The 16,000-nt window shown below is 42.2% G+C and overlaps 1 protein-coding gene across 5 annotated transcripts in view; it reads right to left on the reverse strand.

Moving 5' to 3' along the window:
- GSR (glutathione-disulfide reductase) overlaps positions 1-16,000 on the reverse strand; it is a 49,926-nt gene that overhangs the window by 15,023 nt on the left and 18,903 nt on the right. For all 5 annotated transcript variants that reach the window (XM_072776338.1, XM_072776340.1, XM_072776336.1 and 2 more), the window contains 5 exons: positions 15,102-15,128; positions 12,131-12,219; positions 10,044-10,113; positions 6,935-7,082; positions 3,500-3,554 (listed from right to left, as the gene is read on the reverse strand). In XM_072776338.1, coding sequence (XP_072632439.1) covers positions 3,500-3,554; positions 6,935-7,082; positions 10,044-10,113; positions 12,131-12,219; positions 15,102-15,128 — 389 coding nt within the window. The remainder of the gene's footprint in view (positions 1-3,499; positions 3,555-6,934; positions 7,083-10,043; positions 10,114-12,130; positions 12,220-15,101; positions 15,129-16,000) is intronic.

The following is a 16,000-nucleotide window of genomic DNA, read 5'->3' on the forward strand; positions in this document are numbered from 1 at the left end:
TTTATTTATTCATGAGAGACACAGAGAGAGAGAGGCACAGACACAGGCAGTGGGAGAAGCAGGCTCCATGCAGGGAGCCCGATGCAGGACTCGATCCTGGGTCTCCAGGATCACATCCTGGGCTGAAGGTGGCGCTAAACCGCTGAGCCACCCAGGCTGCCCCCACATTGCAATTTTATGCAGAAAATACCTCTTTGTGAAAGGGAAATATATTTTTAGTTGTTAAAAGTTCTTCAGGGCAGCCCCGGTGGCTCAGCGGTATAGCGCCGCCTTCAGCCCAGGACATGATCCTGGAGTCTGGGGATCAAGTCCCGCTTCGGGCTCCCTGCAGGGAGCCTGCTTCTCCCTCTGCCTGTGTCTCTGCCTGTGTGTGTGTGTGTATGTGTCTCTCAGGAATAAATAAAATCTTAAAAAAAAATAAATAAATAAATAAAATAAAAGTTCTTCAGCTTCAGGGTACCTGAGTGGTACAGCTTGTTGAGCCTCTGACTCTTGGTTTCAGCTCAGGTCATGATCTCAGGGTGGTGACCTTGGGGTCGTGAGATCGAGCCCCATGTCAGGCTCCATACTCAGTGTGGAGTCTGCTAAAAAAGATTTTTTTCTCACTCTTCTTTTGCTCCTCTCCCCTACACTCCACTCTCTCTCTCATATGAATATATAAACCTTTAAGAAAAAAAGTTCTTTAGTCTCATTTCTTCAGAGAAGAAACAACAACAACAAAAAAACCCTTTGAAACTAGAGATGATTCCTTATGAGTAACATTTGCACCTAAAACTAAAACTGGCAACACTTACCCTGATTCTTCCCTGCTCAGAACTTCTTCTTCTTCTTTTTTTAAGATTTTATTATTTCACAGAGAAAGAGCGAAGAGAGTGACAGAGAGCAAGCAAGTGAGTGCTGGCAGGGGGAGTGGTAAAGGGAGAAACAGGCTCCCCTAGAGCAAGGAGCCCGATATGGGACTCGATCTCAGGACCTTGGGATCATGACCTGAGCCAATGGCAGACACTTAACTGACTGAGCCACCCAGGTGCCCTAGAAATTCTTGATCACTATTCAATTCTACCCATCTTTGCAATAGGTTAAAGGCCAACTAAGCAAGCCCTTTAAGTTATATGATAGATCTGAAAAAGTAGACTCCCTGTATAAATTTCGGTCTAAGAAGGCATCTTAAACACTAGATAAATGCTAATGAAAGTCTGAATCATTGGTGAAGTCAATCCTGGCCCTAGAGCAATGAGGATTACTTCTATGCTGCAGCCTGAGTCATAAATGCCCCTTAGCCAGAGCCGCCCTGTTTGGGGCTGGAGTTCTCTAATGCTTCAAACAGAGTGCTCTATCATCATGACAATGCTTGGATGAGAAGTAACCAATCTGGAAAGAAAAAGAAAAACTTTCTTTACTATGTTCCAAAGGTAAGACATCCATGTGTTGAGTCTGTGCCATCAGAGGGGTCTGGTCTAGATAGAGGACAAAGTGTGAACCCAAATAGCTACAAGTCAGCTTATTTTACAACCCAGGATTTGAAGAGAAATGGCTACACAGTCTAAATAAACTATGAAATAGCTCTTCCATCTCTACCTAACTCTTTCCTATTATATTTGACCTCTTCTCCTTTCTCATGATCAGGAGATCGAGCCCTGTGTCAAGGCTCCCCATTCAGTGAGAAGTCTGCTTCAATCTTTCTCCCTCCTCCTCCACCCCTCCCCGCTCTTGCACACTCCCACCCTCTCTCTCTAAAATAAATAAAATCTTAAAAGAAGAAAAATATTGTCCATTCATTTCCTATTTCCCAGAGTCTTTTGGTCCTAAGATGCATAAATTCACTTATTAAGCTTGTGTTGCTAGCATTTTAAATATTTTAAAATAAATGACTCTATTTTTAAATCATTTATTTTAAAATACTTTTTTTTTAAAGATTTTATTTATTCATGAGAGACAGAGAGAGAGATGGCAGAGAACAGGCAGAGGGAGAAGCAGGATCCATGCAGGGAGCCTGACGTGGAACTTAATTCCGGGTCTCCAGGATTAGGCCCTGGGCTGATGGCGATGCTAAACTGCTGAGCCACCCAGGGATCCCTATTTTAAAGTATTTAATGGACAAGTATCTATAAAGAAGCTTTTATGAGGGTGAGTCTAGATTGACTTGTATCATCCAAACATGATGAGTCATGACCACATTTCTGGAAACATTCTCACATGTGTCATCATTCAACCCTAAAACCAAACAGTACAGGGTAGATCAGTAGATCATGAGGAAAGAAAAGCTGTTCTCTAACACAGCTGCATGCCCTGCAGACAGCAAATCTAAAACAACTATGTTTTCTTCGAAGTCAGAAGATTGCCTGCACCTTCATGGGAGATTTACACCACCGCTGTGGAACTCAAAGAAGCCCTCTTGCCCCTTAGTAACCATCTGTGGCTCCAGGTGAACTAAGATAAAGGTATGAACATGGATTATTAGTCACCCTCCATGAAGCACTTAATAAAATTACAGGATTAAGACCTCATACTGGGTTGGCAGCACTGCCGAGGGAGGGAGCAGCAGCGTTGAGTAATACTGATTCCAGAGTGAGAACTCCTCAGAGGGAGATAAAGGCGAGTCCTAGGCCAAAAGAAAAGGATCCCTCCTCCAGCTTCTAAGGTGTCTTCACTTATCATGAGTGAAAGGAGGCTCCCTCCGACCTAGAAATCCCGCAACTGGCACCTTCTTCATGTTAGAGAAACAATCTTCCTCAGTATATCTTTTTCTAAGTATCTAAATCTATGACAGATGTTTACTAAGGTTGTTTGGACCAACACACATAAAAGATGGATTCAGAAAACCTATTTTTTGTGAAAGTGGCAGAGCCTTCATTTAGGAAGATTTCCCCTAAACTAGCTGCTTTGGAAACAGAGTCAGTTACTTGAGACACATCATCAGTTGATGCTGTACTAAGGTGAAGAAAGAAGAGTTTTAGGACTTAACCCTCTATTTATTCTGGTCCTAAAAACTGTGATGAAAGGTCTGAGTCATGGGGCACCTGAGTGGTTCAGTCAGTTAAGCACCTGGCTCTTGATTTCAGCTCAGGTTGTAATCTCATGGTGGTGATCTCAGGGTCATGAGATTGAGCCCTGTGTCAGGCTCCACGCACAGCAGAGAGCCTGCTTCTTTCCCTTTTGCTCTGTACCTCCTTGCCCATGCTCTTTCTCTCTCTCCCCCTAAATAAATAAAAACATCTTTAAAAAAGAAAAGAAAGAGAGAGGAGGAGGGAGGGAGGGAGGGAGGAAGGAAGGAAAAGAAAGAAAGAAAGAAAGAAAAAAAAAAAAGAAAGAAAGAAAGACCAACTCAAGTCACACAGGGTATTAGTGGATGAGATACCCAAGGTCATAAAAAGAGAAGTAGGTGATAAAAATTCAAGGAAAGCCCACACTTAATGGCTGGGAGGGAAAGGTAGAAGAAATGTTAGCTGGAGAGACTAGGGAAGAACGAACACTCAGGTTGGAAAGGGAGCCGGCTTACCCAGGTAATTCTTCCAGTTGGAAAAATCCATCACTGGTTATTCCTAGGCTGGCACCTATGTAGGAAAATGCAATACTGATCACACAGACTGAGCTTTCTCTTGTAAAACAATATCAACATTTTGTATAGGACCCAGACACGTTCTCTGCCATCACACACTGTTTTGACAAGTTTTGTCAAAGTCTCCACTTGGGAAGCTGCCAACCCAGTCTTCCCTGAGTGCACACTTCAGTTTTCTCTCTAGAAATAAGAGCAGTGATGACTATTGATTACCTTTCTCTGAAAACTAAGACTTTCTTGATTCTCATGAAGAGACTTTGCTGGCTCTGCTCCATTCTCCTGCCCTCAAATGTAGGCATGAACCCCTTGGCTCAGCCTTGGCTCTCTTCTGTGTTCTTCAAAGGTTTCAACCAACTCTTCCCCCTCACTGCGGAGGACTTTCAAACATTTGAGTTTTCACCTTTTCCCCAAGTTCCTGTCCAATATTTGTCTTTTAAGAAAAAATAGTTTATTTATTCATGAGAGACATAGAGAGGCAGAGACATAGGTAGAGGGAGAAGCAGGCTCCCTGTGGGGAGCCTGATGCGGGATACGATCCCAGGACCCCAGGATCACACCCTGAGTCAAAGGCAGACGCTTAACCACTGAGCCACCAAGGTGCCCCCCCCCCCACCGAGTCCCATATTTCTAACTACCCTGCTATATAATCCCACTTTTGCTTCAAACTCACTATGTTTAGAACTGAACCTTAATTTCATGTCCTGTCTCCCTCTCTCAAGTTTATCACTTGAGTTAAATGGAGCACCTTCCAACCAATAACCCAAGTGAAATCCTGAGGTGTTAATCTATAATTCCTTCTCTCAGTGACCCCCACAATATCTCATCAATTAATAAAAATGTTGCACTTTACCAAATTCGAGGTGCCATGATTAAATGACTTATCAGAGGCGCCTGGGTGGCTCAGTCGGTTAAGCATCCCACTTTTGGTTTTGGCTCAGGTCGTGTCTCGGGGTCGTGAGATTGAGGCCCACATCAGGCTCTGTGCTCAGTGCAGAGTTTGCTTGAGATTCTCTCCTTCTCCCTGGCCCTTCCACTTGTGCTCTCTCTCTCTCTCCCTCTCTAAGAGAAATAGATCTTTAAAAAAATAAAAAATAAAGGACACATCCTGATTTCAGAGGGGATGAATATACTTTTAAAAAAAAGTATACAGGGGATCCCTGGGTGGCGCAGCAGTTTGGCGCCTGCCTTTGGCCCGGGGCACGATCCTGGAGACCCGGGATCGAATCCCACATCGGGCTCCCGGTGCATGGAGCCTGCTTCTCCCTCTGCCTGTGTCTCTGCCTCTCTCTCTCTCTCTCTCTCTCTCTCTGTGACTATCATAAATAAATTAAAAAATTTTTTTAAATTAAAAAAAAAAGTATACAGTAGCAGATTCTTCCTTCTGAGGCTGTTACGCCTGTTCTCCTTGCTAAGGGCTGGCCCCTAGCAGTGGCTCAGTGACCGGCTGCAGATCTGAGCTTCTCCTTTACAGGTCAGATGCTAACGCTGGGGTTCAGAACCATATCATCACCTCCTGTACATTCTACAGCCACAGCTTTCTATACCGATCTCCATCCTCTGTGAGTCACTGTCAGATTAGTTTTCTAAAATTATCACTTAAGATCTTGACACAAGCCTATTTATAAGCCACCAGTTAGTTATCTGACCCAGTTGTCATGAATTACAGAGATTCTTTCATTTGACTTTGTAAGTCTCTACAATTTGGCCCTAACCTCTTCTGGTTTCAGCTTAGTGAATGCGACCCCAGAACGTCAATGCTGGAAAAACTGGTTGAATCGGCTGGATATTTTTCGAAGACATCTTTATTACCCACTGGCTCTTTCAGTCTTCCTCTTCCTCAGCACATATCACTCCAGCCCCTTTTCTGGGAAGTCTTTTTGGTTTATACCATTCCATAGTAATCTGTCCCATCTGTGAGCACCCCAAGCCTCATGGTTTAGAAATAACCTGGGGGCACATACCTTTTATTATTTCTTTTCATTTGTTATTCTAGGTTTTAAATTAATAAATGTATATATTTTAAAAATTCAAAAAGCACAACAGAACATCTAGTGAAAAGCATAGATCTTTCCCACCCCCGACCTCTAGTCCTCTCCCTAGAGGGAGTCAGCATGACAGGGCTTTGAGTATCCTTCCAGAGATATCCTGGTGCGTATGTACAGTCTCTTCCCCTTTTGAAAAAGACTCAAATTGTAGCATACTATACACACTGTTCCACACCTTAATTTTTTCACTTAACAATCAATCTTCCCAATTAATTTTTAAGGTACTTGAGAACAGTATCTTACTGTCTTTTACAGTAGTTGGTCTTGACCTTTTGGGAGTCATGAAACCCTTTTAAAAGCTAGTGAAAACTGGGCAGCCCCGGTGGCTCAGCGGTTTAGCGCCACCTTCGGCCCAGGGTGTGATCCACCTGGGATCAAGTCCCACATCGGGCTCCCTGCATGAAGCCTGCTTCTCCCTCTACCTGTGCTTCTGCCTCTCTGTCACTGTTTCTCTCATGAATAAATAAAATCTTAAAAAAAAAAAAAAGCTAGTGAAAACTTTTGGATCCTCTCCCCCAAGGGAACAAAATACATAAATGCATATACACTCAAAAAAAGACCTTATAATCTAGTTAGGGAGAAAGACATGAACCATGTTTCTTTCTTTTTTTTTTTTAAGATTTTATTTATTTACTCATGAGAGACACAGAGAGAGAGAGGGAGAAGCAGAGACACAGGCAGAGGGAGAAGCAGGCTCCATGCAGGGAGCCCGACGTGGGACTCGATCCCAGGTCTCCAGGATCACGCCCTGGGTTGAAGGTGGCACTAAACCAGTGAGCCACGCAACTGTCCATGAACCACGTTTCTTATGTGAGAATAAGGTAGTATGTTCATGGTTTATCCCTGTGTGCATAAAATGTAACAGCAAATATGACTATCTGGAATTCCTTACTGCTTTAATTTTATCATTCTCTATATGAGAAAACTATGCATACAAAGAAGGCTTAATAAGTCATTAAGTTACATCCCTACAAGATTTCACCTTCTTGAACAAAATAGTAACTACAGAACATGTCTAACAAATAACAACCCATGTGACAAACTCAGGCAGGTGATCTGTCATGCTGAGAAGGAAAGGATGAGACTCTTCCCTGATTTTTCTCCTTGTGTTACCTGTAGTCAGTGTGAGCTTGGAGCTGGAAGAGATACCTTTCTCAGTCCCAATGCTGGGCACCAGTTAAGCCAATTACATTTCGGTTCTGCAGAGACCTCTCAGGGCCGTGTGGCCTTGTCCAAGAGAAAGAACTGGTTCAGACAGATCCCCTGGCATGGACTGTAATAGGTTAAAGACAACAGTAAACTCCGCTTGACTATTAACAACAAGACTTACCAGGGATCTGGCTCTCCTGAGGACGGGAGGGCACGCCGCCTGTGGCAATCAGGATGTGAGGGGCAGTGTATTTGTTCCCATTGACCTCTATTGTGGGCTCAGAATCACACGTGAATGCCGCATGGCCATGGATGATTTCTATATGGGACTGGAGAAGGAACCGCAACATTAGTCTGTTCTCGTGATAAAAGAAAAACACCTGTGGCAACGTATAAGCTCTTCCCATTTCTCTACGGAGGATTTGGATTTTAAGTTTGCTGATCCCAAGACAGCTCTCTAATGTCTGAGTTTCTGTAGAATTTCTGTTCATTGATCCTTAGGTAAGGCGGTTGCCATTCAATGAAGGAAGCATACCATAAGAAGAAATAAAAGATGCTATCTTGGGCCCAAATCCAGGGACCAAAAAACATGTGCAAATCACCTCCACAGGGAAAAACATTACATTTCTGTCCCCAGGAGTTGAGAAAGTCCTCCTCATTTGTAATGAAATCACACTGAAGAATTTTATGTCTAGAAGAGGGAGAAAAGTCTGAGAAAGACAAAAGGATAAAGGTGAAGGAAGTGGAGGCAAAAAGAGAAACACTCTGGCCAACGGAGGAAAATGCAATGCTTCTGTTTTCTTAAACCAGATGGAAGAACACCACAAAATACCTCAAAAATGAAGTTCTATGCTAGAGATGTTGAGAATTCAGACTGGGGCACCCTCTGTGCCAGGGGCTCCATCTGGGGATTGCGGGCAAGCTTCTGAAGCCATGACACATTTATGTATGGACAAGCAAATCTAGGCAACTTAACCAGGATAGTGGAATCGTGATAGTGGAATTGCCTGATCACAAAATAGCATGTTTCAACATTCCAGAAAATGCTTCGTTTGGAATTAAGTCATTTCCTTCTTCCCAAACAGCCTATCAGGCCTATTCTACAGATGCTCTGCTTAACCAAGCTAAATCAAGATCAGTGCCAGAAGCTACAAGAAAAACCCTCCTCAGGAGGGAACAACCGGTTTCCCATAGGATGCTAGATAAAGAGGGGGTATGCGTCAACTGGCAATAGTAATCATTTGGTGGAGGAACTGATACAATTTTTATTTTCATTTCCTAAGATATGTGACAGAAAGCTGCCTTTTCTACTCAGAATTTCTGGATCGACAGTAAGTAATTCCTTTCTCATGAGGTCACACACAGTAAGTTCGACTACACACCAACATTTGTGAATATTGGGCAGCCCTGGTGGCGCAGCAGTTTGGCGCTGCCTGCAGCCTGGGGTGTGATCCTAGAGACCTGGGATCGAGTCCCACGTCGGGTTCCCTGCATGGAGCCTGCTTCTCCCTCTGCCTGTGTCTCTGCCTCTGTGTGTGTGTGTGCATCTCTCATGAATAAATAAATAAAATCTTTAAAAAAAATTTTGTGATTAAAAAAAAAAAAAAAGCTGTTCCCTGAGCAATTTTCCTAGCTCTTTGGCAAAAGTGTTTTAGCTTGCTCCATTTGAAAAAAAAAAAAAAACTGAGGGTCACTTGGGTGGCTCAGTGGTTGAGCATCTGCCTTTGGCTCAGGGCGTGATCCCGGGGTCCTGGGATGAAGTCCAGCATTGGGCTCCCTGCAGGGAGCCTGCTTCTCCCTGTGCCTATGTCTCTGCCTTTTTCTCTGTGTCTCTCATGAATAAATAAATAAAATATTTAAAAACAAATTAATAAAAAATCTTTAAAAATTGATGTCGGTGTTTTAGTATATAGCTAGTAGTACTTCTGTGGTCATGTCTAACAGTCTTAAAATCTCTTGTCAGCAGTGCAAAGGGGGGTGAAGGCCCCCCAACATTCCCCCTTGAACTGGTGATAAAGGTCAGAAAATATCACTCTCCAAAAAATAAACCCATGAACAAGAATCAATATAAAAATACATGAGCCATTTATAGAACTAATTCACCCTAAAAGTTGGTTTATAAACATGCTGCCAATCAGATGATGGTGGCTCAAATAGCACCAACAACCTACTGATCTAAATACAATCTAAGCTAGGCAGAGGGCAGCCCTGGTGGCGCAGTGGTTTGGAGCCGCCTGCAGCCCGGGGTGTGATCCTGGAGACCCGGGATCGAGTCCCACATCAGGCTTGTTGCGTGGAGCCTGCTTCTCCCTCTGCCTGTGTCTCTGCCTCTCTCTCTCTCTCTCTGTGTGTCTCTATGAATAGACAAATAAAAAATCTTAAAAAAAAAAAAAAAAAGCTAGGCAGAAATCTTAGAAATTGCAAAGTGAAACCACAAAGGCAAATGAAGGGTGGGCTGACATATGCTGTCAAGAAGGACAGCTGGCTGGTACACTGTTTGTCGATGTCTCCAGTAGCCCCTAGGGGAAGAAGTATGACATTTAAGCACCAAGGCAGAAAAAAGCCTCAGACCAGCAAAGGACAATATATATTTGCTGAAGGTAAACACACCTTTGCCCCATGTTCTTGATCAGACTTCATTCACAAAAGCAACCTTCTGAACCATAATTTTCTCTTGAGTATAAGTAGCCAAGGACGAGATTGCTGTGAGCAAATGAACAATGGAAGGTTTCCAGCCAGGCAGTACTTCTGATTTTAATTAATAAGCTGGCATGCTGTTATATAAATGCTGATTTATATATAAATCAGGCTCTTATTTTTTTTAAATACATTTATTTATTTTTAAAAAATATTTTATATATTCATGAGAGAAGCAGAAACCTAGCCAGAGGGAGAAGCAGGCTCCTTGCAGGGAGTCTGACGCAGGCTCGATCCTCAGACCTGGGATCAAGCCCTGAGCTGAAGGCAGATGCTCAACCACTGAGCCACCCAGGTGTCCCTAAATCAGTCTCTTATATTTTTGGTTTCTAGAACTAACTGCAGGCCAGACCTATTCAAGGCGCAGCCATCATGTGAGACCTGGTCTACCAATCATGGTATGCACTGCCCACTCTGTAGAAAAAAGACAGGCCTACTGAGTCACAGACTTGTTCAAAATCATTAATTGCAAAAGAAATAAAAGAAACAACAAGAAATATGTGCAAAGGCTATGTTTTTGTCTAGCCAGACTGATAACCTACTCCAGCAGAGACAACAGCTCCTTCTCAAAGTTCCAAACCCAGAACACTCACCTTAGTTAGATTATTCTGATAGATGGTATTTAGGCGGCTCACGTAGGCATCACGCTTTTCCTTTATAACCCTGCAGTGAAACTTGAGTCAGTACTGAGAAACAGGATTCTCTCCTTTTAGTTAGTTACTGGGGCACCTGTCCCTGAACACTCTGTCAGCAGAGAATCACACACAGAACAGTCAACGAGAACCCCATGGGTGAGTATATCTGAAGGCAGCTGCCCTTTCCCCTGTGTCCGTCTGCCCTGCCACACATAGAGAACCCTTATTCCAGGGACATGTTCAGGTGGCATCCACAGTATGTGGTTTTCTTTCTGCAGAGAAGACAGGGAGAGTTGCTTTGGCACAGTGCCTAGTACTGAGTGGCTAGTCAATAAATATGTGTTGAATAAATGATTGGATTTGCAAATTTTTGAAAATTTGATGGCTTCTAAAAGTTCATGGCAGTTCCTTACAGTTAAACATGAGGGATGCCTGGGTGGCTCAGCAGTTGAACGTCTGCCTTCGGCTCAGGGCATGATCTTGCAGACCCGGGATCGAGTTCCATATCGGTCTCCTTGCGTGGAGCCTGTTTCTCCCTCTGCCTGTGTCTCTGCCTTTCTCTATGTCTTTCATGAATAAATAAATCAAATCTTTTTTTTTAATTAATTTATTTATTTATGATAGTCACACAGAGAGAGAGAGAGAGAGAGAGAGAGGCAGAGACACAGGCAGAGGGAGAAGCAGGCTCCATGCACCGGGAGCCCGACGTGGGATTCGATCCCGGGTCTCCAGGATCGCGCCCTGGGCCAAAGGCAGGCACCAAACCGCTGTGCCACCCAGGGATCCCAAATAAATAAAATCTTTTTTTTTTTAATTTTAATTTATTTATGATAGTCACAGAGAGAGAGAGAGAGAGGCAGAGACATAGGCAGAGGGAGAAGCAGGCTCCATGCACCGGGAGCCCGATGTGGGATTCGATCCCGGGTCTCCAGGATCGCGGCCTGGGCCAAAGGCAGGCACTAAACTGTTGCGCCACCCAGGGATCCCCTAAATAAAATCTTAAAAAAAAAAGTTAAACATGAAATTGTCATTTGAGGAAGTGGGGAAAAAATAAAAATTAAAAAAAAATAATAAAATTGCCATCTGAACCAGCAATTTCACTTCAAGGTATAGACCTGAAAGAACTGAAAGCAGGGACTTGTGGATCAATGTTCACAGCAGCAATATTCACAGTAGACAAAAGGTAGAAACCACCTTGAAGTCCACTGAAGGATGAATGGATAAACAAACAAAATGTGGTCTGAACACAAGAGAATATTTTTCAGCCTTGCAAGGGAATGAAGTTCTGACACATGCCACAACGTGGATAAATTCTCTAAACAATATGCTAAGTGAAATAAGCCAGGCATAAAAGGACAAATATCGTATGCAGTACCTAAAATAGGCAAATTCATTGAGACAGGAGGTAGGATAGTGATACCGGGGAGAGAAGGGGTTCTTATCTAACAAACCCTTTGTTTCTGCTCTGAACCATGGAAAAGTTCTCAAAAGGGGTGGTGGTGATGGTTGCACATCACTAGGAATGTACTTTTTTTTTCTTTTTAAAAAATTTTATTTATTTATTCATGAGACACACACACAGAGAGGCAGAGACATAGGCAGAGGCAGAAGCAGGCTCCTTGCCAGGAGCCCAATGCAGGAGTAGACCCCAGGACCCCCGGGATCATGCCCTGAGCTGAAGGCAGATGCTCAACTGCTGAGCCACCCAGGCATCCCCCTAGGAATGTACTTAATGACTTTGTATTGACAACTTAAAAATAACTAAAATGGACCCTGTGTGTATTTGAAAATCATTTATTGAGGTAAGACCAACATACAAAAAACTGTACATATTTACTGTACGCAACTTGAGGAGTTTAGAGAGAAGCATATACCTGTAAAACTAGCATCACAAGCTAGGCCACAGATACATGGATCACCTCCAAAGTTTAGGTTATATAGATTTTACCACTGTAACACCCACCCAAAAAAGTTTATGGTTCATTTAATCATGAAAGAAAAATATTTATATTTGTAAACAGAGCCCTCTGAGCATTAACTCTTACCGCCAATTGAATTTGCTCTCACAACTTTGAAAGCCATAATCAACGTGATCATGCATGAATTCAGAGTGGACAGCTGTGTTCCACATTACCTGTAAAAAAAAGAAAAAGAAAAAAAAAAGTAGCCACAACAGTAGTACATGAGTCCTGAGAAAAAAAAGAAATCCTGTATGAAAGGTAACTATATAATGGCAAATAAAAATAATGAACTTTAAACTAAAAACAAAACTAAACATTTGAAAAGTTCAGAAATATGACCAGACAGATTTTGCAGGGAAGCGGCTAAATGTCGTGGGGAATTATTTCTATTAAATTCTCTACATTATAAACCCTATAGGGCAGCCCTGGTGGCGCAGCGGTTTGGCGCCGCCTGCAGCCTAGGGTGTGATCCTGGAGACCCGGGATTGAGTCCCGCGTCGGGCTCCCTGTGTGGAGCCTGCTTCTCCCTCTGCCTGTGTCTCTGCCCCTCTCTCTCTGTCTCTATGAATAAATAAAATCTTAAAAAAAAAAAAAAAACCCTATAGAGGCAGGATGCTATAAACCTCCCAAGCCTTCCGGTAAAATTTATTATTGCTGGGACACCTGGGTGGCTCAGTGATTGAGCATCTGCCTTTGGCTCAGGGTGATCCCAGATCCCAGGATCGAGTCTCACACTGGGCTCTCTGCAGGTAGCCTGCTTCTTCCTCTGCCTATGTCTCGGCCTCTCTCTATGTGTCTCTCATGAATACATAAATCTTTAAAAAATTTTATTATTGCTTACATTTTCAGATTTGTTGAAGCCCTATCTTCTGTGATTAGTTCTAGGAAATGGAACTGCATCTGCAGCTTTATATTTATAGTAAAGTGATTTAGAAGAAGCTATGGGATCAGGATGAGGACTAAAAACCTTAAGAGAATGAATTCCTATCATAAACTCGGTACCTACGAACATGTCCTTTTAAGGACCTGTGTAATCAGACACCTGGAACTCAAAGGTTTGTTGCATCTCTGAGGAATGTAGCCTAACATCTGTAAAGGCCTTTTATGCCGACTGATCATCATGATGAATGAATTCAAGTTGGCAGCCAAAACTCTAGATGACAAACTATCATTTTTGTCAGACAAGCCTGAGACTCCATTTTTGACAAGCCTTAGATTCCTTCTTTGTACTGTTCTCCCTTTATGTCTAAAGATGAAGAAGCGATGACCCTGTTGGACTCTGCTCCTTTTTTAAAATTGAGGTGAAATTCATGATACAAAATTAACCATTTTATCCGCTAGATTGTTTATCTTAAATAATACATATGAAAGGTTTGTCAATACTACAAAATAAGTTATTTTAATAAACACTATACAGCATCTCGTCATGAGGTATTATGCTCATTTATTTATTTTTAAAGATTTTGGGATCCCTGGGTGGCGCAGCGGTTTGGCGCCTGCCTTTGGCCCAGGGCGCGATCCTGGAGACCCGGGATCGAATCCCATATCAGGCTCCCGATGCATGGAGCCTGCTTCTCCCTCTGCCTGTGTCTCTGCCTCTCTCTCTCTCTCTGTGACTATCATAAGTAAATAAATAAAAATTAAAAAAAAAAAAAAAAAAAAAAAAATTTATTTTTAAAGATTTTATTTATTTATGAGAGACAGAGAGAGAGGCAGAGACACAGGCAGAGGGAGAAGCAGGCTCCCTGTGGGGAGCCCAATGCAGAACTCGATCCCGGAACACTGGGATCACGCCCTGAGCCGAAGGCAGACGCTCAACCACTAAACCACGCAGGTGTCCTGGTATCATATTTATTCTTTTCCAATTCATGTTATATATGATGCTACAGCATCAGACACCCTCTGGAGAAGGTGCTCTATATGAACTACATTGGACTTCTAGGCTCATCCTAATGAGGGTAGTAGCAGGCCTATCCATCTGATTCCTTTTCTACTGCTGTCTCACTCTACACCCTTCTAGAGGGCAGTTACTCCAGGCTTCAGGCTGTTCTAGAAAACAAGAGGCAATTACCAACTGATCTTCAAAAATGCAAAAGCGCTTTGAAGTCAGTAGAGCCCTATGAAAATATTAGGTAAGTGTCCTGCATGTATCATCAGAACAGAAGAAATAAATGACATATAATATATGGGAACAAAATATTACAATCTCAGGCTACTATTATGCCCAGATAATATTTTTAAATAATGAGGTAGCACCAATCAACAGATTTTCTACCATAACTGGTTTAAACTACATAAAACCACCTTATAACTGATTTACATAATTCATGTATCATAATTGCATGACTCCAATTAAAACATATTCCAAAATCAAAGACCAAAGGGAAAGAAAATAATTGAGGAAAAGTGTCCCACAGAAAAAAGAAACTTTCCTATGATAAAACACCCACACACTCACACCCCCCCCCCCAAACACACATCCAAACCCAAACCCCACCTACTTATACTAGGGAAGAGATTATAAAAAACCCTTCTGCCATTATACTCAGGTATGTGTCACTGATGAGATTAGGAACATTTGCTTACCTGTTACCAAAAAAAAAAAAAAAAAAAAAAGCCAGTTTAGAATGAAATCTCAGTAACAAAAGGTTCTAAATTTAGGATTATAACATGTTTTGAAAGCACATTTAAATGTAGAGTTAAAATAATTTGCCAGTATAAGCAAGATGCAGCTTTTGGAAATAAGAGTTTCCATTTCTTCCTCTTTTGTCACAGGTAAAGGACAAGTTCATTCAGTGTGCCCTGTACCACAGATACTAGGAGTGAAAATCACCATAGTTAAGAGAATCCATGAGGCTACAGAATTAAATGGGAATACTTATGAAGATTCCATTCAGTAAATTAAATTGAGAAAAAGCAATCCCGCACAGATTGACCAGTCCTAATTAATGGACCTAGATATAATCTCGCTCACTCACTCTAAGCTAATAAACAATACATTTCTTTATCAAATATGTAAAAGGAGTATGAAAGGAAGAAGAAATAAAAATTCTACCTTTTTGGGTACACATCCAACATTCACCTAGGGGGGAAAAAGGAACAAATTTTAAGAATATTAAACTCAAATCATCACATAAACCTTTAAGAAATGAACCCCAAGCATCAACCCAGGAGATTTCCTTAAGTTCTAAGTCACAATCTACAGGTACTTTCTTTTTTCTATTACAGAGTTGTTAAAGATATGTTCTTTTTTTTAATTTTTTAAAATTTATTTATTCATGGGGGGGGGGGGTGGGCAGAGACACAGGCAGAGGCAGCCACAAAGGCTGCCCAAGATATGTTCTTTTTCTTACATGATGAGGCAGAAAATTTTATTCATCAGCATCTTCCCAAGAAAAATAGTCACTGAGAAAAAGAGAGAAATTAATTCCATGTCCATGGCGCCATGCAGGGCAGGGTTGGTATAGGTCAGAGAGAGAAACAGCAGCAAGAAGAGGACCCACCAGCTGAATAAGGGCAATTGAAACATCTGAGCAGCTAATCTAGAGGATTTCTGGGAAACTTATTCTGGTATATGCTGGGCAAAACCCTCAGAATGCCCCTTTGGAAAAATCTCTAGCAGAAATCTACATTCATTTTCAGGACCAAAGGACAACGAAGAATCAAGCAGTAAGGTTCATCTATGCTATTATATACGTATATATGTATGTATTTATGTATGTATATACATCTGTATATGTGTGTGTGTGTGTGTGTCCATACACACACACACATACATGCTGAGGGGATCCCTGGGTGGCTCAGCGGTTTAACGCCTGCCTCCAGACCAGGTCCTGGAGACCTGGGATCGAGTCCTACATTGGGCTCCCCACAGGGCGCCTGCTTCTCCCTCTGCCTTTGTCTCTGCTTCATTCTGTGTGTCTCATGAATAAAAAAAAAAAAAAAATCTTTAAA

This window comes from Canis lupus, chromosome 15, assembly GCF_048164855.1.
Source record: "Canis lupus baileyi chromosome 15, mCanLup2.hap1, whole genome shotgun sequence".
In the NCBI taxonomy this organism is placed as follows: Eukaryota; Metazoa; Chordata; class Mammalia; order Carnivora; family Canidae; genus Canis; species Canis lupus.